The sequence below is a fragment of the Lonchura striata genome, chromosome Z (assembly GCF_046129695.1).
Source record: "Lonchura striata isolate bLonStr1 chromosome Z, bLonStr1.mat, whole genome shotgun sequence".
In the NCBI taxonomy this organism is placed as follows: Eukaryota; Metazoa; Chordata; class Aves; order Passeriformes; family Estrildidae; genus Lonchura; species Lonchura striata.
Genome location: NC_134642.1, coordinates 61,159,874 through 61,187,160, shown reverse-complemented (window position 1 = coordinate 61,187,160; position 27,287 = coordinate 61,159,874). Strand labels below are relative to the sequence as shown.

Genomic DNA, 27,287 nt, shown 5'->3' with positions numbered 1-27,287 from the left:
CGGACTGACTATTCATCTTTTTCCTTGCTCATGCAGATATTGCTCCCGCATCAGCCTTTCCACAGTGGTAAGCCTCTTCGCTCTTTATATAAATATTTATGTTGGAAAAACAGGCAGTACAAATTATTTGACATTTTTGGAAAATATAACATAGGGCTTTGTGGTAGGATGGGACAAGACAGAGTGAGTCAGAAGATCATGATTCTGATGTTTCTTTAAATCTTCCTAGAAAATGAGTGTTGATTGTCTTTCATCTTAGGCAGAGACCTGGTGGTTAACAAGATATCTCTAAGATTAAGCCCCACTGTCATATTTCCCTACAGAAAGGCACTTTTAGTCATCAATGCCAACCTCTTCTGCTCCAGCAAATGCATCTGTTAAGAAAAGAAATACTATCAGCAGGGCAACAGGTGGCATATTACAGACAATTTTGAAAGGTTAGAATAAGAGGGAGTGTGTGTGAGTGACAGGAGAAAAACTGGAAAAGAAGGGGACTAAGATGAAGGAAAAGGCAATGGCAAGCATTTTTTCCCTACTAGTGCACCTACAGTGTGCTGGAATTAAGGTCTGGTGACTTTGCAACACTGGGGTAGGGTACTGCCCTGGAAACGCATTTGCCCATTGTACTGTTCTCTGTTTGCTTAGAAGGAATTCAGAAGGGATTTGCTTTCTCTTGTTTCATGAACCCCACGCTTTCACACTGACCAAAGTGGATACACACCAGCTGGCCACGTCCATCACCACCACTGGGTGGAAGAATTCCTGATTATACTTAGATCCCTCAGACCCCACTCTGTCACTTGCAGGGAAGCTCGGCTTGCACACTGCTTCCGAAATGCAGCCGGCTGGGAAGTCTGCACACCTTGCCTGAAGGAGCTGGATGCCTTCTGGATCAAACATGAATGACCTGCTGAAGGTGCCCCTGCTGCATGTCCTCACCCTGGCAGCCCTCAGCTTGGCTGAGACACTTCTGAAAGGTTTGCTTTTTCTCTGCTCTTCTTCTGCCATTTGCTGGTGGAGGTTTTGCAATGGGGAAGGTGTCTCTGCTAACAGTAGGGTGGATGGTGCTGTAGCATTCTCAAAAAAGACAAAAATGGTCTGCTTTCAATGGTCACTTCTCTGCTTTTAAAAGGATAGCAGTGAAGACATTCTGACATTTGTGTTTGGAATTGAATTCTTTGTCTGTGAAGACCACATAGTCCATTGTAATAGGCAGGGGAGACCTTTGCGTTCAGCTTGGGTGGGATGTAAATTTCCCATGTGAAAGGAAGCTCAGAAGTGTTAATGGCTGGTAGCACCAGTTACTACTGAGCACAAGATCTGTTGTGTTCAGCATACCTGTGTAGGTTTGTAAATATATAAAACTTCAAAATAAATAAATATCTATGGTGTCTTTACAAAGAATATGTATATAAATACAAATATACACCGTTTGTTATAGCATATAACACAGGAGTTATTATACCTTCTTTCTGTCTTGTGTGCCCACATGTATATGGGCATATGCTCACATACTTTTAGCTAACAAAAGAATTGGTAAAAATATCTGTTTAGAAAAGTCTTTGAGGTACAAAATGCATCTTTGGTACCATTCTGGATGTACCATTTAGTAAACCTGCGGACAACAATTTTTGCTGAACGATGATTCAGTGTTACAATTCAATGCTCCCAAATTCAACGCTTACTAGAAACTTTGCAGCTTCACGTAAACAAAATGAAATCTTAAGGGGAATGCAAGTATTCACATGTTAGGCCATGTTAGCCCTGCTCTTGCAGGGCTATGCTTTTACAATTGTTAGTCAGGTTATTCCCAAAATGAAAAAAAAGAAATAATGTATCTTCTTTATAAAAATGTTTTGAAAAAAAAAATTAGTATATTCATAAGGTACTGAAATACGTTTGTGAACTTTACATTTTTGAATATTGTGGTAAGATAAGTGGTACTGGAGAGGCAAGAAAAACAAAGAGGACAGGAATAGATTTTTTCTGGTGTCACAGTGTAATGGAATAGATACATTCCATTTTCTAGGACATCACAGCTGAACTTTTTTTTATCATACGAACTGCAGTTTCTCCAGGTGTCTGCAGTATTGCAGAGGGACTGGTTCTGTTTTCGGTATTGTTTTGTTTGCCTGGCTGGTCTGGTTTCAAAAGTGTGAATCCAAATCCAAAGCCAACACATTTGGAAGCTTCTGGTGGGCTGGGGACAGAAGGAGATTTGGCTTTCTCATGGTCCCGTGACCAGCCTTGTGTCATTTTTCTATCTCGGGAAACTACAGCTGACATCCAAAAAAATGGCACCTGTGTGGCTTTACACATATATAGATTAATTTATTTTCAATTTATTTAAAGCCCCAAGGATACCTTAAAAATATCAGAAAGCCCCAGTACACACACATGGAGAGGCCTGGCTCCATTTCTGTGTGATGGTAGATATGTCTGTACACTGTTCAGCTCTTATTTTCCTGTGTTAAAATATGGTGATGCACACATCATGAGTTTAGAGTGCTTTCTGGAGAAAACATGGACTGACACCAGCACCCAAGCTGTTTGAATGGCTTTTAGAAGTAAGTACCAACTCAGCCATTTTGGAACTCTGTTGCTGCCTCACAAAATGACAGCAAGTCCCACTGCTCACTGCCCTCACTTGGGTTAAATATCACAAAGGTGAAAAGAGCATAAGAGAAAATTATACATCCCTATTGCTGTCATGGTTGCTCTTTGAGGATGTAGAATTTGGGAAGGCAACTTTAAAATTATTTATTTTCCTGTTACTGTGGTGCTGTCAGTTTGGACACTATTTCCTTGCAAGCATGCAGCTTGATTCTGCCCAAAAAGGTGTGTGCTGGCTTTCAAAAGGTACCAGGTCAGATGGTGTCTATGCAATATTCTGTCATCTATTGAATAAAATACACACTTAGAAGTATGTAACTGTTTCTAGAGAATTTATTTAATACACAAACCTGACAGGTCTTGTTTGTCCAAAGAACAAATATTGTCAGTATGCATAGCTGCTCTTGGTACAAATGTAGTTTTTTTTACTTGTGGGAGTGGCTGTGTTTATTGTTACAACCGTTATAAAAATGGTTGTTTTGAATTATTGTTACTGTAAAAATTTACATTTTTCAGGTTTAGAAAAGCATCCTTCCAGAGATCAAGAAATGTGGACAACAGCAACGGAAACATACTATATAAAATTAGATTGCAAAATTCCGGGGTTAATGCCATTAAACACTAATAAACTTTGTCTCATTTAAAGTAGACAAGATAACCATTGGTAGGGGTTATTTCCCTAAGACAACCTTCAGTAGTAGCAAAATGAGGACTTTACAGAAGTTTTCCATTTGGTTTCATTGGCATGGGATTCATCTGGGGAACAATACAGATGAATATTTCTTTTAATGTGACCCAAAATTACCTAATAAAGTGATGCATGATACAATTTGAAGCAGTGATCTTAAACAATGAACTTGGCACAGACTTGTTCTAATTGAAGTTTCATCCACGTGACCTTTAGAGCTGTCTTAGATATAGTTTTGAGATTTACATACATATAGTCATTATTGTTAATCAATGATATGATCCAAAGTCATAAAATCTAGAACTATTATTGAGGCAGATTCATTCAAATGAAACATCAAAAGCATTTAGTTTTACATAAACCTGATAGTGGAAGCTGATCTTTTCTTCCTCTAACTTCATTCCAGCAGAACTCCAAAGACATTCTAATTTTGACTTCCATGTAAATTGAAAAAGGATTAAGGTATTGACTTTCTATTATTCTCAGTCACTTAAATCTCAATGTCTTATCTTTTGGTCATTCCTTAGAGAAGAAAGGGTAAAATTTGCCTGAATTTGAATCTCACTGTACTATGGAGGGCCGGTAGATACACAGCAGTTTGGATTCTCTGTGAAAAAGTAATGGACCAGTAACTGCTATGCTCAGTGAGGAACAGGAAGACTCCTGAATCTATGATATATTTTCAAGGCTGTGTTTCAGGATTTATAGTAAAAACTAATTTATCTCAGCACAGTTGTCTGTGAAATCCACTCCAACCAAAATGGATGTGAGTCTCTTGCAGCCATTGGTCAAGACATTCAAGTGTTTTTGGAGACAGTGGCTGCAATGAATAATATGAGCAGGGAAAGTGAGTGGCTAGGCTTATGCTTTGATCCCTTCCAGCTGTGCTTCAAGTCTTTCACCAGAGCGATGGCAAATGTTTCTAAAGATACATTCAGGTAATGTATGACTACAGGTCTATGATAATAAGCATTAGACATAGCTATTAAACTTCTAATCCTCACACTTCTTGGTTAGAAAATGTGAGAAAATGAGAATGTGTCCTAGACATGACACAAATCTGAATGACCTGAATGGTCTTTGTAAGCCTGGCTTAGAAAAATACAGTGCTATATAATGGGTTTGGTGTTTGTATATAAGAGGTTTTTTGTTGTTGTTAGTTTTAATTTTTTGTTTGTTTGTTTGTTTTTTTTAAAGATAAACAGTAGAGTGAATAAATCCTGTAATAGTGACAAAAAAAACTCCACCTCATGCACTCATAAGGAGGCACTTTTCCCACTCCAGGGGCAGGTCAGCTTGGCTTCAATTTGTGTGCTGCCCCTTGTACTTCCAGCCTTGTAGCAGTGGGACAGCCTCACCTGTGTCCTTGCACTTTGCATGAGTCTCAAGAAAGAGATGGGTCAGAAGCACAGGATGCACTGACCTTGTTGGAGCTTGGTTTGCTCTGTTTTGCATCTTATGGAGAGACCTCAAAGGAAAATGCCATTGAGTGACCCTGCATGGACATGGCTCCCTTCACCAAAGGTGTTTGGCAGGCTGTGTAACTCTCTCCAGTAGGCACCAGAAGGCCTTCTCATTTTCCCTTCTTCACACAGCGCCCTTGATCAGCACTCCTCTGGAAACAGTGGATGCCCTGGTGGAAGACATTGCCAAGTTTGTCTGTGTAGTGGAGTCATATCCTGAGCCGGAGATTACATGGACACGCAACAGCATTCCCATCAGGTAGGGAGCAGCACCAACCCTCACCAGCACCTTCTGCCAAAATAGGCAGTGCTTCTTCTAATGATACATATATCATGGAGATATCCGAAAATACAAAAATGGGTCTGTGGCAGGTGAGAAAATGAGTGGCTGTTATTAGCTAGTATTCTGTATTTCCAAGGGAGTGGTAAGAGCATTTGAGAGTTGCTCTTGCACTTTTACACACTTGAGCTTGCAGAGATCTGGTTTCTGCTGCAAGGATGTTTCTCTCCAGCTTCAGACAATTCAATCTACTCTCTTCCTTAGTTTATGCATTTATGAAGGAGGAGGATGCTGTATAATATTTAAAAGGAGTTTAGCAGGACTTGTTGTCTGTCTCAATGTTCTTGGAAACTTTGCATGGAAGGGGCTGAGCTGTGCCATTCTTGTTTGTTTCTAGTTCTGGATCTGGAAATTGTCTCCTCATTGTTATGTACTGTCAGACATTAACCACCAAGCATCAAGATGTCAACAAAGAAGGCAGACTCCTGGAAGTGTGGAAATGTGTTATGGAAGTTGCTATCATTATTTTTACGCTTTTACTGTAGACAGGTTTCTACAAAGTAAACTGTAATAGATCTTCTAGCTCTGAAATCACATTACATCTGCCACATGGCTTTACATCAGTTTCTCATTCTAAATGGCTTTAAGTGACTTCCTCTGTGAGGGGAAAATGCAGTACAACACAACTTTGTGTAACATAGTCAATACCCGGCCTCCAAAGGAGATGTGCATGTTGGGCAGATGGTCACCTCACTATTGTGGTGAAACATCTAAAAAGCTTTTGAACCACTGGCATAGGAGGCTCCAAATAAGTCAGCAGCAGAAGGAGATCTCACTGCTTGAAAAACTGCTTTAGAGTAGGACAAAGCAGAAAGTTACAAATATGAATATAGGCCTTCAGAAATATTTTTTTAAATTGTCTGCAATCTTAGCAAAATTTGGCCCTAATCTTCTGACCCTGGCTTTGTTCCAGCATGGAGGTCTATAGATGTTATTTCTAAATCAGGTCACCTTTCTCATAATTCCTTCCCCATTGGTGACAATCATGACTGAAAAACAAAGCAGGGAGAGGAAACCATCCATGAAGGACTGTATCTTTCTGTCCTCATGTCTATAAAATGATCATTCCCCACATGTTTTAAGATAATTTGAAATACAGATAATTTATCATCTCAACTCTCTCTTCCAGAAGCCCAACACATCATTCTTAAAGCCATTCTACTTTCTCTCTGAGACACAGTGTTTTGACCAAAATGGAAAATAAAGATAAAAACGCCTCTTCTGGTAAGGCCATAGAGCTCAGGTGCTTCACTCCTTTACTGCTTCTTCTGAAGCAGCATTAATAACAGCAAGTGTTTCCTTTCACAAGGTATTAATATTCAGTACTGCTGGATACAAAAGCTCAGACCAAAGACAGAGGAAAATATAAGATTATTTGATAAGATACTTGTTACTTTCTAAAAACTCAGATGAAAGTTTGCACAATGGAAAAGAATCAGATCAGAAGACTTTTTTTCAGAAAAAAACCACCATATAAATGTATTTCTGTGCCTCTCTCTGTGTGTGTAACAAACTTCAAAGGGCCTATATATTGAAAGCAATTAATATCGGTTATTTCATTTCCAAAATTTTCTTCTCTTGCCAAGGTCCCATCATCCTGGACAGACAGCAAAATTAACCTTCAAAACAAAACAATATGTAAATTTTCAACTTCAATGGGAATAGAGCCAGGACAGAGAATAGAGTCAGCACTAGTCTTCTGGGTGTGCCTTTCCTTTTAACATCAAAACTTATGAAAGTAAATCAGCAGGTGCCCAGTGCTGAGTGAAATGATTACCTGTCCCATCTTCCAGAACAGGGCTGCCTACAATGAGCCTTCCTTAGGACAAGCAGGAGACGGAGTCAGCATGTGTTTTACACTAAGGATGACTTCATGGCACTCCTTCTTCCCACTTTGGAAAAGAGGAGGGAGATGTAATATTGAGAGATGCAGTGCTGTTGAAATGAAATACATGCCTAAAACATCATAATGATACATTCAGATTAGTCAATGACTACTGTAAAAGTTTTAACAGTAAAAGACAAACTTGACATATGTAGTGGTCAGGTATTTGTGATTGCTTGGGACAAAATCCTCAGGTCAGAACCCTTTTTCCACTGTTCATTAGACTCAAATGAAGGTGCTTCCAAAAGCATCAATAAAGTTGTGAACATAAAACACAAAGAAATTTACTATTAGTAGTGTCTATTTATACTATTTGTTTATATTTTTCATAGCTTTGCAGTGAAAATCAATACATCAGCTCTCTGATGTCTCATCGTCTTTCTTTCTGATTTCCCTGGCTCTCACACTTGAATATATACTTCCCCCCTTCTCACATACCACACTACTCTTGTCATGCTACATATGAAATTGGTTTTTACTCCACAGACTTCATTACAATATCCTGTATTTTTGTTGCTCCAGCTTCAGGGCTTCCTTCAGTTCTCTGAAATATCCAGGTTAAAGCCTGCTGTCATTAAACTATAGCTATCTTTGAATCCTCTAACTTTCAGATGGCTTCAGTACATTTCTTTGCTTGTTTGTTGGTTTGGTGGTTTTTTTTCACAACAAGTAGACAAAACTACTCCAGGATGTAGACACAAAAGTTCATGGTTTGTGGTTTGTATTATTTCGCACAACTTTAAAAATATTTCCATAGCTTTATCTGTTTAATAAAAAAAAACCCAAACTTTTTTTGCTTTGTTTTGTTTTGTTTCCTGAGGAAGAAAAAACAATTTTTAAACAATTTCAGCTTTTGTTCCTATGTAAGCATCTTTCTCTTACACTGAACAATGATACCTAAAACAGGACCGAGCCAGAACAGATTATTTGTGCTTATGCCTATCCTTGGCCAGTCAAAATCACAAACATGATGCCTACTGATTTTACCAATGTCTGTGTGGAGGAAGAATTGCCACTACACTAGTGACAGTCAGGAACTGCATGGTCTAGTGAGAAACTGAATCTTAAGTCTGAACTCAGCATTTTCAGCACATTCCCTTCTTTTGTGGGTTGAGAATTAGAGGTAGAGCTTATTGCCATTTGTAGTGACATAGCAGTCTTCATATTTGAATGCAATTCCCTTTCTCTGTCCCTGGTTGTCCCTGACAATCTGTGCTGTGCCCTGCAGGCTGTTTGACACCCGGTACAGCATCCAGAGGAACGGGCAGCTCCTGACCATTCTGAGTGTGGAGGACACTGATGATGGAGTGTACTGCTGCACAGCAGATAATGGAGTTGGAGCAGCTGCGCAGAGCTGTGGGGCTCTCCAGGTGAAAATGCGTAAGTGGGAATGCAATTTCATCCTGACACCATGTGAGTGTTTAATTGAAAGCCTGAGAAAACTCCAATCTATGGCTCCTGGGGATCCAAGTTCAGGGCAGACCCATGTTCCTTGGAAGCTGGGTTCATTTCTTTTAGTCAGAGACATCCCATATGGGAACATAATGCAGTTGAGATTATTTACTTTGAATAATACACACTTGTTCTAAGACCAGAAGACAAAAACTGATGCTTTGAAGAATGCCCCTTGTGCAAAACTCTGTAAAAGAGCAGTTTGATGGATTAGACTTCTGCAGCAAAACTGCATAGGTCCCTGGTGAATTTTAATTGTAAAATTTCACTAATCACATTTCTTCCTGAGGATGGCAAAATCAACCAAACTATGTTCAGATGCTCTCAATAGCAGCGTTGAATGGTCTGGAACACTATGTTGTAAATCTCATCATCCCATGTGAAAGGCGAAAGACTGCTCTTGCTGAGAGATCCATATGTGCCAAACTCAGTAAAGCTGGACTCACATGGCTAAAGTTATTTACACAAACACTTTAAAAGGTAGCAAAGTATCATCTGGCTAAAGCATCTGTTTGTAGAAAAGGATTTGTCTGCCAATAGGATGACTCTCAAGGTCTGGTAATGCTGGAACTTTGCATCATCCCAGTCACATGCAGGTGGTGGCCAGGAGATGATGGTCTCTGAAACTTGTTTTTCTGCTGGTTGATTATCATGTAAAGGCCTCAAAATGTCAAGATCTCCCAAATACTGAGATAATAATAATTTATAGTCTCAGCTCAGACTAAGGCAGGCCATGTTCTTTCAGTAAAATGAATTTAAATTTATCCCTCATTAACTTTAAGAGAGTTTGATGGCTTTTTCTTTAAGGCTCAGTTGTCCTTTTCTCCTTCAGCATAATTATAAATCCTTCAGTTAAGGATATTAATTGTGTTTACATGCCCTGCTTGTTGAGCTGGAGGCAAGCCTGGGTTAAAACTCTTTCAAAATCAATTCAATCCAGATCTGAGCTTTGAGACAAGACAGTGTTTACACAGTGAAAAATGTCAGAACCTGCAATGCTAACATTCTTCAATACTGGAAATACTCTCATCTGAATTTGGATTTAAGCCCAGGCCCTAATTCAAATGACTGTCAAACTCCACTCAGGAAAACAAACAACGCATGCAAGTTAGCTGCTTTTGCTGCTTTTTAAACTGAATGCTGTGCAGAAGAAAGTTCTTTCTTACCAAATAACTTCCAACCAAGAAAGACTGTTTTCTTTTTCAGTAACACACAGAAAAAAGCCATAAATTTTTTGATGTCATTTCTGAATTTGTCTTACTCTATTATCTTGTAGCTTCATTTCAACTTTAATTTTTGGCTTTTAAAATTTTAGGACCCAAAATAACCCGTCCACCTGTAAATGTGGAAATAATAGAAGGATTAAAGGCTGTTCTTCCATGCACTACAATGGGAAATCCAAAACCTTCTGTTTCATGGGTCAAAGGAGAAACAGTTGTAAAGGTGAGTAGAGAATGGTTTTCAATAATGTTGATTATTTGCTAAAGCTACTGTGTTAAATATTAGCATTAGTTATAGTATTTGTAAATTCTAGTAGCTAGAAAGGAAGCATTTGGAAAATCCAGGGCTCATCTAATAAATATCTTCATTTGCAATAATTCTACATACAAACCAAATGTTCTCTGTGTATCTATATTTTATGTGTTATATTCTTGTTACTACTAAGTATGGCTAAATATTGAGGAAAGCACTTATGAGTGTTCTCATAAATAAGAGTTCTTTTGAAGTTATGATTCATTGATCTGCAAAAGTAGCATTGAGTGAATGTGTCATGACAATGCTGAGCAGGATGAACTGGCCCAAAATCCTTGAGTTGTAGGACATGTATAGTGTTTATGCATGTAAGCCCAAACTTTGTAAAGAGATTTTTTTATGCTGTTTGTATGCAGCCTGCATGTAGAGTCCTCACCTCAATGGCTCCTTCCTCTGGCAGGAGACTGCTCGCATTGCCATCCTCGATTCTGGAAATTTAAGGATACACAATGTTCAGAGAGAAGATGCAGGACAGTATCGTTGTGTAGCCAAGAACAGTTTGGGCACAGCCTATTCAAAACCTGCAACTGTGGTAGTGGAAGGTGAGTGACTTTTGAACCAGTCTCAAGCTCCATGTGCCAGCCCCTTGTGCATACCCAGTTAGCCTGAATTAACCTGTAGTATTGTCTTGATGTTGTCAAAACCACCCTGGAGGGTAATAAAAAAAGGGAAAATGAGAAGGAGAAGGAGAAGGAGAAGGAGAAGGAGAAGGAGAAGGAGAAGGAGAAGGAGAAGGAGAAGGAGAAGGAGAAGGAGAAGGAGAAGGAGAAAAGAACTTTTACCTTTGTGGACTTGAACATTTTCTGCCCACTAAATGAACACCAGATTGATTTTTCAGTTTCTAGTCCTTATGTACTCTGTGTCCAATTCTTAGTACAGAAGGAATTTGCTTTGTGGTGTGAACCACCACCAGTTTCAGAGTGCTGAGAATAGTAGACAGGGGTACCAAAATGTTGGCAACAAGGCATTTTCTCTTCCTGAATCCTATAAAAGACTTTGGTTTGGTCAAGGGCTTGTGGACTGAGTGGGAGAATGTCTGATTTAGTAGATTAACAAATTTTTATTTCTGATTCAGGATGACTGCAATGCAGAAAGTAGAAAAGAGTCTTTGTTTGCTTCGTAAGCTTCAAAATACTATTGCAAGTTACATTTGGCCTGGAGCTATCAGAAGTTACTTAGCGTGCATTCCCATTTCTAGGAGGAACATAGACTTCCTTCTGGGACCAGTATCAGATATATTAGATCCAACTACATATTACTGTAGGTCTGCTATTTTCCTAAAATATGCATGAATTTTTCAGGGTTTTTTTGTCCCTTTTTAATATTTATACATACAGACAGTTTATGCTAGAAATTCCTTAAATTGCTTTAAAACAGGAAGGCAACTACTCTTGACCTAGGTTCAGAGCTGTACTTCTCCCAGGCTAAAAGCGATGAAGCAAACTGAAAACTGTTGGATCTTGATGTGAATAGCCTGAGTCCTGGGTTTTAGTTTGGCCTATATCATTGAGTCAATGGGCAAAGGCTTGTCAAGAGTTAAACTTTGAATGGCAGATACTTGGTGCTATGAACACAAATGCTGAAGGGCCTCTGTTAATGCAATTCTTTGCTCCAGATCTGCCAGAGCCAGTCAGGAAATCTAAAACAAACAAGAATTGCACCAAAAATCCAGGCTGCTAAGGTTGATGGCTTGTTTTTCTCCATCTCCAGATTTATGCAGTGGCCTGTTAATTCAAGGACTGGCAAAATAAATCACAAATACCCTACTTTGGGTGTGTGTATGTGCGCTCTTTTTAGAAGGAATAAGATTAGTTCTTAATTGATCAGTGGCAGGTCAATGCTTCCACACAAATGGTCCCCTCATGTTCCCTTCATGTGTTGAATGAACAAATAAATGCTCTCCTCTAGGCTTACCTTGGTTTCTTTGGTAGGAAGCCTGTATAATATACCTAATTTCAGGTGATCACCCAAACTAGACAGACACATGTTTAGGTTATATTTTTGGCTTCCACAATCCAGAGGTATTAATCCTGACTTAGTACATAGAGCGAACTGTGCAGGATCCATTTGCTCAAACTGACAACAACATTCGTAATCCTGACACAGCAGCTTGCTGCAAATCCCTTTTCCTCATAGTATTTTAGATCAATTTTCATGGATATTTAGCATAACTAAATGTGCACATACCTGTGCACTTTCCTGCAAGTTGGTACGTGCACACATCACCCTCATACACCTCTTTTATAATTTTTAGTATCCCTCCAGTCCTGCTTCTCCTACCCCATTAGTATCAGCGTTTATAAATAATTTCAAGTAAATAAGACATTAAAATTATTCAAAGTGGGAAAATCACACTCCAACATTCTCTGAGCATTCATAGTGTTCATAATATTTATGGAAATTGTTGTTTATTGCTTCCCTGTAATAACATTATAATTTTTTTTTTTAAATCTTGGTTCTAGTATTTACTGGAGTCCCCAGCCTGCATAGTGTGGTTTAATATTAAAATAAAATGAATAAGCATGGCTGGTTAACTAGGAATATTTAATTCAAGGCAAGTGTCCATTCAAGGAAAAGTATAAATATTTATGCCTAGCTAGAGCTAGATCACATGGATCCTGATTTATTGTGTGCTTCTATTTTAACGGGTCCAGCATTAGTCCTGTGTGGCATCCCACCCTTACATGGAAGGGAACACTGAAGGATAATATGTCCTTGTGGTTGAAAGGAATTACAAAAGAGTGCCTGCAAAAGCTTACAAAGTTTTATTAATAAATTACACATTTGGCATGGAATTGTGTATGGTAATCCCTGACCTCCTATATAAGCATGGGGCAGTGGGTTTTGGATAACAGGCTAGGATGAAAGAAGAGGGACTGAAAGAGAGAGATATGGATTAAAGAGGAGGAGGGAGAATGAAAAGAAGAAAGGAAGAGTGTGATATTACCAGTCCTGGTTCCAGCATCAATCCAGATGATGGGGTATGCAGGCCCCTGGAACACTTGTGTGTCCAGGCTTTGTAGTCCTTTTTATAGTGAAGTTTCCGTTCACTGGAGCTAAATTTCTCACTCACAATGCAAATGAGTTATCATGTGCAGTCCATTCTTGTAGACCTACGTGGGTTGGGGGGTTTCAGGGATCTTGGGTGCTCTTGATCCCCCCTTACATTCCACGCCTGCTCATCGGCCTCATTCCCATGCCTCAGCTATACTCTCTTGTGGTTAGCTCTGGGAGCCAGAACAAGGACACTTGTGCCAGAAAGGCACTGTCCTACTTCCATAGGGCCCCTTCCCCTTTCTTCAGTCATGACTGGTAATTGGCTGTCGCTACCAGCAACCCTTGGTTGGCTCCACAGTTATGTAGCTATCAATGTTTGAGACATACACATTAGCCCCTTGTCTTCTAGGCTTCCACGTCTTGCAATTAGCTTAAGACATTGTTGAAAGTACAAAAGTACTCTTGAAAGATTGACTCTCTCCCTCTGCAGGCAATCCGGCTCCTAAATGTGCTTTTGGTCAGGTGCATGCTTAAATTACTTGCTCAGAAATTGCAGCAAGTCACAAGTACATAGGGTGAACTGTGCAGGATCCATTTGTTCAAACTGACAACAGACTTGTCCCAAGTGTTTACACTACAGTACTACTTGTCTGGTTTCAGTGGTTCACGGTAGAATTGTTTGAAAAATGCTGCTATTTTGATTTTCCAAATATTTTTTCTTCTATTCCTAGTCAGCTTTCCTCAACATTACTGTCTCTATTTATTACTTTTAAAGCACAACTTTAGTATTTTAAGATTTTATTTTTTTTAAAGCAAAGTTGAAATGATTTGGGCAACAGGCTTTAGATGAAAATTCAGATGAAGTTCTTGTCAGGAAAAAGAAACCACTGAAGGCCTCTCTTTGGGGAACCAATTTTTCAGTTTTCACTAGTGAATGTCATGAAGGAGATAAGAATTCTGTAGGTTCTTCACTCTGCACAGACCAGTCCTAAGTTAGAACAGCCTATTTGCTTTCCCAGGGGAGGTTTCAGGAACCAGGGCTTAGGACATGAATTATAAGAAGTTAATCCTGGGTCAGGATTTTAATTAAAAGGATTAAAAAGCCTGCTTTTTTACATCTTTTATCCAAGTCTGGGGCAAACTCAGATGAATTTGGACAAGTGATGGTGAAATAGATTTTTTTTCTTTAAAGGCACAATCCACAAGTGGTAGATACATAATCATAATGGACATAATTGGTTTGTGAGAAAAGCTTGGTTCCTGACTGGGAACTGTGTTGAGTCTATGGACAGCACTGCCCTCACTTCAAGTGTGCCTAGGGTGCCTGGGGACTATTAGGAAAAAAAACAGGCCATAGAGCATCCCCTTGATTTGACATCAGGGAACATGCTCTGGAGATAAGGTATGGAGAAAGGACGAAAGAGGCAAGCATTGGCCAAGTGAGTCAAATGAGTGACTACACAAGATAGGCATCACTCCTGAGGAAGAGTTCCACACAATTTTTATTATCTTGATGTGTCCTGTAGCAGTAAAATGATACATGTCTTTGGTTCAGTTCTGAGGAATGTCTCAGAGGAGTAGGGTTGGCTCTTTCTGACATCTGCTGGGGTCATTATAAATTAGTTCTTCACTAGTGAGCTGGTTCACAGCTGTGCAGAAGCTGCAGCTGTGCAGAAGTTGCATGGTTGTCTTTTCCTCACTTGGTTCTTCTAGTTACAGTCCACTCATATTAAGAAAAAAATTCCACTAGTGAAAGTAGTGGAATGAAGCAGAATTTCAATAGGCAGAAATAATTGTTTTGGCTTTCTGCAAAGTCAAACAAATAAGAAATGATGAGTTTGTTTGGTCTGCTAAAATTAGCATGTGAAGATGACTTCCTCTTCCTACTGTACATCCAGAAGGTAGAAGGTACATTGAGATACAGAAGGTAATGTGTGCATTGAGATAAAGAAATAATATTATAATCCTGATTGTTTGCCAAGAAATGAGTTTTTAATTTCTTGGAGGCAATATTTCTGACCTGCAGTTTTGTATTCATTTTCTATCATCTTAAGCATTTTGCTAACTATCTTTTTAATCACTGCATTATCCACTTTGGTAGTGTACACTTCTGCAAAACCTAGAAGAGTATTTATATACTCAGTGAAGCAGTACATTGCCAAAGGATTTCCATAGAGTTTTGTTGTTTGCTGTGTTGATTCTCAAAGTGAATCTCTGGCTGAAAGGTTCCAGAATTAATCCAAGATTCAGGTCTATGGTTGAATAGAGGCATTCGTTTGCTTACATAATCTGTAGTTCACACAGATATCCGAAGGCTGAAGTTTATTGACAGATGTTGACTGAGATGGCTAAGATGCTCCAGTTTTGTCTGAAATCTGAAATCACTCTTTTGGAAATAGAGAAGCAGTTGTCATCAGTAGTGTTGAGATTTGTCATTAAATGTAGAAATAACCATTGATGAAAGTGAAAACTTAGGGCAGGGTATAAAGATTTAAGCTGTGCCAAGAAGGCATTTTTGGGCCTTCTCTGAGCATTTGAAATCTGTAGGGTCTGTAAGACCTTTGGTTTTTTTCCTTTATGCATTAGACAGCTATTTATGTACATAGGCCACAGATGTGGAGGAATTTTCATTTTTGTTGGTATTTGCAGTGACATTGAATCAGTCCATTAATAGCACCAGTTCCACAAAAGCCATGCTAGAGCTTTTCAGGTTCAGCTTCTGGGCCTGCTGCCTAAAACTGTACAGTCTCCAAGATCTGACATAAGTTAAGAATGATATTCCCCATATCCATTATGTATGAATTGTGTGATATTAAAAGAATATATTTAAAGCCATGAGCTCTTGTGTGGTAAGAGGCATGGGAATATTCCTGTTATGAGCATGCTTATCACTCAGACACAGAGTGAAGCTGCCTCATTAATTTTTTCTTAAAATGCAAAATAAATTCCATTGGATGGTTTTGCTTTAATCTCTTACTATCTTTTTAAGATATTGTCCTTATAGTCAGTGTTCAGATTATATGTAATTCCTGCATCAAATAAGAAGCGTATATTGCAGAACAGCCAAAACCCAGTAAATTTTGTTATGATTTACACCTAACATTGCCCCTTCTGGGCTCAGTTTTTTTCTTTGTTTTGGAGAATGTTTCTTTTGTCCTTGGGGGAAGGAAAGTGCCACTTTGTGAATTGGTAGAATTCACATGAAGAAGGGCTCTCGTTCTTCTTCATTCTTCAAAACAACAACAACAAAAAATCACAAGAGAAATTGAAAAATTGTCTAAGAATTTCTGACAGCTTAGAAGCAACACCTGCTTTCACCTGCTTAAATGCAAAAATGCCATGAATCGCATTTCAGTTGAAAGAGTATTTTCTGGAAATTAAAGTAAATTGAAAGAGAATTTTCTGGAGTTATTGTCACTGAAATGTACAAAGGGTTATGGTGGATTAGGCACTACTAACACAACAGAAGATAAAATATTTTTCCGAGTGTTATCCTTTGAATCCAACAGCAGGATGTGAATGGCAGTTTTCTGATGTAGGAAGACAGTGTGAATGGTCTACTGGAATGTAGTGTGCAAAAGTTTTTTCTTCCCCTGAGGGTAAATAACAAACTTCCTGTCTTTCTAGGTGTTGTTTCAGCTAGTGAAACCTCTGAAGTTCCAATTTGCTTAGAGATGCATTTTTAATTTTGAAAAGTGTAGAAAAAGGCAATAAATACAGGGTCTGCTAAAGAGTATGTGGATGGTGCTGTTGTTTGTGTACTGAGTTAGATGCAACTCCATCTTGTGAATTATATGAAACTGAGCTTGATCTCCACCAGCCTGTGCCCCCTGAGATTTGTGGAATTCAGGAATATACTGTGTGATAACCTTTAGTTTTGAAGTCATCACTCTACAGACACAAGTCTAGAAATTATCAATCATTCCTCTGTAAGGAAACAACCAAGCAAAATAGCCAGGGCAAACATTAGAAGATGCAGCGTATTTAACAAAAAATCTACCTGCGTATATTAACATTTTTGGTTCAAATCTCTGCATTTTCCAGCTGTCTGAAGAGGCATGGGTTAAGGACTTCTGCCTTTCTTTAATTAGGCCATTAAGTGCTGCTGCTCCACTTCATCCTGTGCTACTATGTGGCAGCACATAGAACAATCAAGAAGCAAGGCTCCTTATACTCCCCTGACTTAAATGTTGTTTGGTTTTCTTTTCAGCCCTAGTAGATAGATGACTTTTCCTGGCAACATTTTATTGCTTATTACTAGCTACTAAAATAATACCCTGCTACAGGCCACAAAAATGTTCCCCTGTAAACCTCTTCTGAAAACTGCCTTAACCTTAAAAATAGGAAGATTTTCCTTGGACAACCATCCCTTCAGAAGAAAGGACTTGCCAGATTTGGTCCATATTTTTATTTTAATCATGTAGTCTAATTCTTGTGCTACTGAGGGGATGGCAGACTAGTTGACAATAGACAGCAATGCCATTGCCACTTAGTTGACAGACTGTCCCCTGTAAAGTACTAGTTTCCTTCAGCTGTTTTTTGGATGTCTTATACAGTCTTGGGACAGCTTTGCATCACAGATAAATCAACAGACTAGCAATTCTCATCAAAATTAAAGTAACAGGAATAAAAGCATGTATTTAGTGCAGAAAATTCTATCAGTTTGGATAGACCACATTCCAGAGGTAGTCTGAATTTTGAATGAAAACTGACTCCTGATATGCCATCCAGAAAGATTTTTACATTTTTGTATTGACCTGCCTGCACTTGGCATAGGTGATGTAGGAAAGTGACATACCAAGAGACCACTGAAGCAGCCCATCAGCGCTGTTACCTTGCATTTCCTACAGATTAGATTTCAGTGTGAAAGCTGAATTTTTATCTGTATCATCTTTTGAGGCAGAGTGTTTTGGGTCAGGTGAATTGCCAAATAGGAAACTGGCAAGGTTCTTAATCAAGTATTGGGTGAAACTTCCTCATGGAAATTCAAATACCAACACTGAAGAAAAATCTTTGGCTTGGCCTTGAGCAGAAGCAGAAACTCCAGGAAAGGATGCCTTTCCTGTTTGTGTTGGTGCTGGCATACATACCTGCAGGTAATGTTTTATGACAGTAAAGGGTGAATGCAGCAGTTTGATTTTAAACATTGCAAAAGGTTTATGGGGAGGAAGCATTACAAGTTTGCCTGTAATTACACCAAAGTATTTGACTGACCTCAGTGGGGTGGTGTGGGCGTAACTGAAAACCCAGAATATCTCATTAAATCTCCTCCTACCTGTAGCACTCACCAGAGTCATCCCAAGGTTCTGAGATGCTGTAGAAATAATCATGGCCCTAATTACAGGGTAACAGGGCAAGCTGTAGGAGGAGGAAAACAGCCTCAGACCTTCAGGAAATGACAAGTATGCGTGAGCTATTAAATTTACTCCTGAGGCTTATTCTGCTGTGACAATAGCATGAAGTTCATGCTGCCTTTGAGCCATTATTGCAAGGGCCTCTTGCAATGAGGAGCTGCAGTGAGGCTTCGGACAAGACAAAATTCTTCTTTAAAAGCATTTGAGCCTGTTATTTCCTTTCATGTAAATCTCTTTCCCCTAAAAAAAGGCCTTGGGAAGGCACTTGAAAAGTTTATGACCTTCTCACATCATTGCATGAATTGTGGTTTTAAGAGAAAAAATTATATGGCAGTTAAAATCCCTCTCCTAAACCATTGGCTAGCTAGCAAGCATGAGCTTCCCACAGTACAATGAAGAGAGTGTAGGAGAGAATATCCATAGCTATCAGATAAAGGGGACCAGAGCAAATGAGACAAATATTCTGAAGTGGCTGGAGCTCTTCTTAGACCCTCACCAAAAGGGCACATCAAACAGGGAGTTGAGAATTTGGAAAAAAAATGCATCTCTGTTGTAGGAGGAGCTAGATGAGTTGTCAACACTAAAAATCAAGTTAAGGTGAGAAGGGAACAGGCTCTCTGCTGTCGCCAAACCAAGGAACAACCTAGCAGCTACTGCTAGTAGCACTTTAAAGCAGATGAAGGGTAGTACTTTTCACACGACATGTAATTAAATTTATGGCATTGCAAATACAAGTGGTGGAGACTAGATGTCATGATGATGAATTAATTATCTCTTTTTTGGTTATTCCAGTGATTCCCCTTAACTGTTTTCTCAATTTCTTAGAGTGGGAGAGGGAGACTTGTGCATAGCTGTGATTTTAATGCATGTACACAGACTGGTAACCTTGGCAGTAGTCATGGGTTGTGATCATGAGTAGAACAAGCAAAGGAATTGCTCCTTAAACAAATCCTCCACCTTCAGGAGGCTGGGAACTTCCTTTCAAATTTCACATTCAGTAGTGGGTAGAGGCAGAGATAAATGCACCTTATATGACTGTACTGTAGATGAGAAAGAGCATGGGGAGGTTTAAAAGGGGAGGTTTAAAAGGCTCTTTCCTTCAAAGAAACCAAACACATGTATAAGACCAGCAATGACATGAAAAGAATTTCCTCACTCATTTCCTTGGGAAGTAATTTGAACGCATTATCCTCACTTGTCCTTGAATCTACTGTTTACTCTGTATATATAGATGAACACTTGTACAGAACAGGTTTTATATAGTCACACAGGATATAAGCTATCTATTTACATTTTACTCCTGGTTATTACATCTTTGCGTATTTGTGGTGTCTCCTTTTAGGATTCTAGAGACATCTACATGCAGTGTAAAGTCTTTCACAGCTGAGAAGTTAGTGGCTGGTATGTTTTACCTTCACATGAATACTTCTATGAACGCAAATTGTCCTACCACCCATAAATTAAGGAGTCCACCCTAAAATAAAGTTAGCTTGAAAAGTTATTGCCTTGATAAGAAAAATTTTCTTTTATATCAGACACTAGAGCTTTTAATCTGAAGGCATATGATTTAGGATGGAGATGTTGTGGTTTGCTCCATCTTCCTTCACACAAATCTTGAATTGTCCCTGGTGCCCATCTCATAGCCTCAAGCTCCAGGTTGAGTGTCTATGTATTGGTGTCTATTGTGGCCTGTGCTGCATGATGCTTTAAGGACTAAGACAAGACCCGAGTCTCCCAATTAATATAACAGGAGCCAGAAGAACTTGCATCTTACCATTGCGTACAAAATGCAGATATTTCAGGTGTACTGGAGGCTTATCCTCCTGGGTTACCACAATAACAGGGTGAGGGTCAGTGGATGTTGCAGAACTGCTTGCTTACAGCTCTTCCTCACCTTGCTCTTTTGGGCCCCATACATAACAGTGCTGTTCCTTGAGAAATAATACAGTGATTGTATGGATTTCTTACAGTGTGTGCACTTTTTTTTGTTTTGAAAACTTGTATACACATGGTTCTCTAGTAATAAGCATGTTTGTACATAGATTAAATAACACAGGTAAGCAATTTGATAGAGATAAATGGAAGTGTCTCATATCAACTTTGCGGGAGCTGTTTTGCTTCTCTTTGTATTTACTTGGTAGGCTTACAAAAAAAGATAAGTGCTGCAACCTAGGTAAGAAATAAGTGAAACTGACCTTGCAGTTATCTTGGGATTTAATTATTGACTCATCCTCATTTTGGAAGTGCTAAGCCACACTCAGAACCTGCTGCTGCTGCGAGAGGAGTGGTTGATTCCTTGTCTCCTTGTCCTTGCTGGAGAATATGTTCTCTGAGGTGGGATTCAGTTCTGTCATGTCAGCTGCAAGATGCAGAGACTGTATCTTGCCTGGTCAGCCCTGGCTCTTGGAATGTGATTAGCCGCTGCACACAGCTTGGTGTGACTGTCTCCATGACTGCTGATCCATGAGCATGGTGTGTGGCTTGTTCCTGGCCCTGATACTTTGAGATTTTTTTTTATTTTATGCAGGTAATGTTAGAAAACACATATGTTGCAGGTTTCTATGTATTTAAAAATGTATTTGTCAGACCTTCCCTCATTTCTCACCAGTGGGAAAGAAATGGTAGTCCCTCTACTTTTTACCCCTCCTTGACTACCTGGTTTAGGCTTGTCAGGAAGAGTGAATGGTTATGAGCTGAATGAATCTGAATGGGGAGTTAGGCAAATGGACTTGATTTCTCACTGGCAAAAATCACAGTGGCACAAGTTCATGATTCTTCAGAGCATACATCTAGCAAGCAGAAATGTTTTTTCTACAGCTTAGTAAGCAAAGTCCAAGCCTAGAGACACCTCTGCAGACAAGAAATAATTCTGACCTTTCACGCTTCAGGTACAAAAGACTTGTGGGGGCACTGACAAACATAAACAAAAAATACTTGCATTTTGACGAAGTACTTACACATGAATTTTGCACAGTGCAAAGTCTTTACCAGGATATTTATATCTGGAAATCTTCCAAGACAATATGTGGTTTACCAGTTCCAGCAGCAATGGATCTCAGCACAACACTGGATGCAAAAGAAAATGCATTGTGCACACAAGATTTACCTTTACACACCGTGTTCTGCAGCTTAATTGAAAAAAAAAAAATATGCGTAAGACCTGGTTTCAGTCACCCAAAAGGCCATGTTTCACTGATAAATACAAAGCAGGTGGGGAAAGCAAGGCAGATTGTGATATTGGATCTGACAGGATGGGCACATTGGGTCTGGCTCATGGATGAGGGCAGGCTTTGGATGCAATGGGAAGGGAATGTTGCCAGGTGGTTGCCAACACAAATTTAGCTCCTGGCCTTACCTTGCTTTGGACTACTAGGGATGCAGATGCTTTACAGTATGCCAGGACTCTGCCAACAAACTCTTGGATGTGAACACCTGTGGATGTTGACAGGCTAAGTTAATTAACATAATGGGAAAGTGTTACTCATATTCTCTTAAATACAGGGTTCACCAAAGCAACTATGGCCTCTACATAAAAAGCAACCTGTCCCACACCTCAAAACTAGTGCTTGTCTGGTCCTGGTGTTGCCTTTTTCCCAACCTGGAAATAAAACTTGAGATCATTTTAGTAAGGAGGTAATATTAGAGTGGATCTTTATTTTAAGGCCTTCAGGGGAAATATGTCCATAAAAGCCCACCCTCCCTAGGATGAGTGTATTTTTACAGGTTTTAGGAAATTAGCATAATTGATAAAAAAGTATCAATTAGGAGGATAAGTGGTGATGTAATTCCCTGCTCCAGGTCAAGCCCCTCTCTGGAGTCCCCAGCCTCGGCACTAGCTGGGCTTTGTCCATGAAATGTGTCCCAAAGAGTTGTAGGCCTTGATTCCCAGGAGGAACCAAGCCAGCAGAGGGGCCTTGACCTACCAGGGCTTGGAGCCCTAGAACTTCTTTTGTCTTTCTGACTAGGGAAAGGCTATGGAAAAGTACTGGGAAAACTAGCTACTAGTACAGTAGGCTACAGAGCTACAAATATACGTGTGGAGCATACAGAGAATATATTAAAGTAAAAAGGCAAAACCCAAACAGCATCACTGGTGTTCTGGGCATCACTTTGTCCTTTACCCAAAGCAGCAGCATGGCCCCAGGCCACCTACATAGATGTCTGGTTGTGACTGGCCAAATCCAGACTTCAAAAAAAAAAAATAGGCCTTACCCAGACTGAGGGCAGGCATCTGCCAGGACTGCGGGACCAGACCCCAAAGCTGGGAAATGAAAGGAAATGGGAAAAAAAGTCACCTGGAAAGAGTTAGCCATTCAATGTGGAGGCAGGGGGGAGGGCATGCTGCTTTGATCTTTTAATAGTATAAGAAATTTGTGACTGAATTAAAGCCCTACTGTTTGGACTGGGTGATGTTACGTAATTCTCAGAAATGCGAGCAGCTGGCCACGATACAGATACCTCCTAGTAAGCCCTGCAGTGCACAGAACATCATTTACCACGGCTGTAAAAAAATACATTTATTAAGGGGCTTGGGAGTGAAATTTGACATGCTGTCTTGGCTTTTAGCTGTTTGGATTTCATTTACAACTTCTCTGTTTTATTTTCCACTAAATAAATAAATAAGTTAAGCTGTCTTTGCTCACTTTCCCTAACTGCTTTTTGGCATGCCTGTGGGTGAACCCAGTGCAGAGAGCCCAGGGGTATTGATGATGTTGCTAACCTTCTAATGGTAATGTAGCAAGTGAAGGCAAAATCCAGATTCAGGAGGATGCGCAAAAGGCAGACAAGTAATGGAACTATTAGAAATCATCTGATTGTTGGAAAATTTCTCTCTGAGGAAAACTGAGAACAAGACAAAATCCTGAGCCTACCAAAAAATGTGAATTTTACAAACATTTATTGCTACTTCCTGATCCCTCCTCTTTTTGCCTTTCACTCGCCTCTTTCTGCCAGCTACACTACCACTAGATTTGCCATTTTTTATTTGTTTTTGCCTCTTTTCTTTACTTGTGGAACTGGGGGGTGGAGGAGGTGAGGGAGGGGGCAGTAAAATCATGGTTTTGTGGACTGTGTTCTGCCATTTAGATACAGGACAGATCTTGTTGCTCATGCAGTTGCCAAAATGGACCCTAAGTTCATCCTGGTGTTCTTGCCCTGCTTTACAGTGGAAGGTGACACTGGCTGCACTTATGCAACCCATCCTGACTTTACCACAGCACTCAAGGTTGAGAGCAATATCAGTGTGTTGATCATCTACCTGTAGATTATGTGGTTGAGAAATAGGTGATACTATTTTTTTAATGCTGTTTCCCAAAGTGATTGGAAAATATCACCCTGGATTGGTCAATCAGCCATGCTCCAAAATCTGCTAGGACCTGGAAAATATGGCCCTTGTCCCAGAAAATTTCTCATTTAAAAATAAAATAATTTAATCCCCTTCCTTCCCAGTTTATTCCAGTTATACCATCTACAACTACATACTTAAGGTACATAGCTGAACTTTAAATAAACTATTTGAAAGCACGCAAATGTAAATATCTTAAATGTTAAAGAATAAAATCTGTAACTTCAATTTTGAAGGTCTTGAAAAATGCACATGATAGCACTGGGGATAGAAGGAATTTCAATTTTTCCACACTTTGGAAATCAGCTTTGTTCCAGATTTTATTTAGCCATCCCTCCCTGCAGTACTTGCCACCAGAAACATGTGAATGTTTAGGATCTGTGGCTGGATTTTCTGTCCCTATATTTGGTGTTTTAGGATTTTAAGAATGGCCTGATGCTTTACCATCCCTGTGCTGGTAGACAGCTGCTTACCTAGCAGTGTGCTGGGCTGCTAAAGCAAGTGCAGTGATCAGTGCTGGTGGTTGGACCCTGGGAAGAGGAATGCAGCTTTCTTACCTTCTCATAGGCACCAGTCACGAACTGGGCCAGCCGTAGTGCTTTCTGTGGCTTTGCACCCTGCCTGTGCTATTGCCATTTTCAAAGTGTGTCTTTTACCCTCCTGGCTGAAAGATCCAAGCAGATTTTGGGAGAGCAGCTAGTACAGAGGAGGACATATGTGCCACTGTCCAGCATTAGCTAACTGGAGGCTGGTAATTTGTCACTTTGGTATTAATTTTACTGGGCAGGATCTGAGCAGCAGAGCCAGAGAGAAGCATCAGGTGGGCAAGGGTCCCAGCAGCCTACTGGGCAGCACAAGAAAAGCACTAAAGACCGTATTCCAACTCTGGAAGCTAACATGCTGGCTTCAGCTGGAGCCATGTGAACATAACTGCTGCCAGAGGACAGGCCTCAAAGTTTAGTATTTCTCCAAATGAAGTATAAAAATAATTATGAGCTTAGCCTGCAAAACTTGGGTCTGAATTCATAACCATCTGGTGTTAATGGCCTGAAGCGAAACTTCAGACAAAGGTTTCATTTTACTTATTCATGAGAAAAGCTTCTGGCCAGTGACTACAGCTTTGCTTATTACTGATGGAGCTTCATATCTGCTGCCTCACTGAGGGGTGAGGGAGTGTAGAAGCCTGATGCTGCTCTGCTTTGACTTTAGGCAGGTAGCACTGAGCAGAGACAATGGGATTGCTTGAAGCACACAGAAGAATTAAGAAGCCAAATATAATATTTATCCTTTTGCCATTTTCACTTTATTGACATTAAACTTAATCTTTCAAAAAGCCCCTGCCCAAGAGTTTGTTGAAAGGTAAAAAGGTTTCCATGCTGCAATTAACTCCTACACTACTTATCTATGAGCAAAAGCTGTTTTTAGGCTCTTTGTCTAAACAAATCTCAGCTGCATACTAGCTCAGAACTGAGTAGAAGGACTATGTGGAAAGCATATTATTTTTTACAGTTCAACTGAAATTTTGCAGACAAAAACTTCCCATCCCAAATACTGGGGAAAGATGTTCTAATTCTGAACAGGGCAAACAGAAGATGGTGACATGGTGAGGTATGCTGATAAGGAGAAACACACATAAAAGTGGCAAACAAGATCTCAGGCTTTTCTGACAACTCCAAGAGACACTTCACTGCTTATTAAAGTTTCTGATGGAGATTTTTAGACATTACTGTGTGGTCCAGAAGGTGTTACTCACTAAGCATGAGAAATTTGAGTAAGAAATGGCAGTGCTTTTGAGCCTGCTTCCATACAGACATTCTGGTATTTTCATGAAAAGTTTTAGGTCAAAACTCAGATGTTCCAGGTGGGAAGTTTCTCTTCTCTGCTTTTCTCTATGCGGTCCAAGTACAGCAGCTTGTTAAGACCATCGAGGTTGTGTTTCTGGATCAAAATAAGTTTTCAGCAAAAATACTTCAGTTGTTATTTCTGGCCAACAATCCTCCCCCTTGTCCCCTCCCCCAGTCCCCCCCACCCCCCCAGCCCTCCCCCTCCCCGCCCCCGCCAACAAAAAACAACAACAACAACAAAAAAGGAAGGGAGGGTGGGGTGAAGGAATGCTTATTTTGCTTATCTGCAAAGTACTCAGTGACCATATTTCCACAAAACAAGCAAGAGCTGTAGAAATGAGGAGCCACTTTAAAAATCTACTTTTCCACTGCAATCTCATCTTCCTAAAACTTTTGCCAGCCATTCTCTCATAACTTGATGCATGATGTTAGACACTTTCCCCTTAGGGCAGCTTGTTATTGCATGGAAAATGCCAGTGTTTGCAGCACTCTGTGGCAAGTCTTAATCACTGCAATCAGACTGAGATGTTTATCTGACCCTTAACCTTCATGGCACATGTCCATACTGGTGGTCCTTAATGGTTCAGACAGGTCAACCTGGGAAGGGCAGCATGGTAGCTTGCTGCTTTTTTGCTGAAAGCTGTTCCATCTGCAGGCTACTGAAGGGTTTCCTCTTGGCTTTCTTGCACATTACCTCCTCTGAGGATTTGGACTCGACACAGAAATTTCCAGAGGTAAATTTTAGTCTGTAAAGTGCAGAATGTAAACACACTGAATATTTTTTCTTCTCCTCCTCATTTGTTTCCCAAGAATGTCACTCACTGGGAAGTCTGGTCTAGGCTCTACTTTTATTCATGGAGCTGTGACTTACATCAAGACCCTCTGGGGAGGGAGTACCCCCATGTCAGCACCAGTCTCAGCTTTACATTATCATTCAGCTAGTACCTTTGTCTTCTCTTACAGTGTTTGCCAGGATCCTGAAGGCTCCTGAATCCCAAAACATCACCTTTGGGTCCGTGGTGACATTGCGGTGCACGGCAACTGGCCTCCCAGTCCCTACTGTCACCTGGCTGGAAAATGGGAAAGCTGTAAGTGCCTCTTTTTCATGCTTTTGGCACTGGAGGACAAGGACTGCTTTCAGCTGGAAGGGCTAGTAGTCAGCACCAATGGTTTCTATTCCTTCCTAACTTAGCACCTTGTTTTTCAAACTTTTTTTTTTTTTTTTTTTTTTTTTTGAGTCCAGATAATCTCTCTGCAGCAGTTTTCTCTGGAAAAACATTTTCTCCCTTATCCAGGGTGTTGTGTTCATTTGTTAGGATCTGAAAAGCCCAAGATGAAAGGTGCTTTAGACCCTTCCAACCATCCTCCAAGGCAGAATTTCTAGGACTTCATCGTGTATGTCTGCAGCTATCTTTCCTTTTTTAATAACGTGGTAACAATGAGGCAAAACTGCACATTTGACAAAGTAGCATAAACCAAGGAGTTAGATAGAGCAAATTATTTTGAGGTCAAATACCTTTGGACCCACATTATGCACAGTATATTTGAAGAAGATAATAGATCTCTAGGCTGACGTAGGTGAAGTGAAATATGTTATGAATTTATCTGTGGGCAGAAGCATGTTCTTAAGAAAGGCACACCCTCTTCAGTGGCAGGCACCAAAGGATGCAAATCCACTGTGTCTTGTAGGAAAGATTCTGTCGTCTAATGATTCTAACCAGTTAATACGGATGCTTGTTTTCAATTTGCTTGGCTTTCATGCCTGTGTGTAGGC

General features: G+C 39.9%; 1 protein-coding gene across 1 annotated transcript in view; it reads left to right on the top strand.

Moving 5' to 3' along the window:
- Positions 1-825: 825 nt before the first annotated feature.
- The window catches only part of MUSK (muscle associated receptor tyrosine kinase), a 54,024-nt gene continuing 27,562 nt past the window's right edge, over positions 826-27,287 (top strand). Inside the window, exons 1-6 of the mRNA XM_021525011.2 lie at positions 826-977; positions 4,897-5,023; positions 8,218-8,369; positions 9,757-9,884; positions 10,375-10,516; positions 26,477-26,601. Coding sequence (XP_021380686.2) covers positions 881-977; positions 4,897-5,023; positions 8,218-8,369; positions 9,757-9,884; positions 10,375-10,516; positions 26,477-26,601 — 771 coding nt within the window. The 5' untranslated portion in view covers positions 826-880. The remainder of the gene's footprint in view (positions 978-4,896; positions 5,024-8,217; positions 8,370-9,756; positions 9,885-10,374; positions 10,517-26,476; positions 26,602-27,287) is intronic.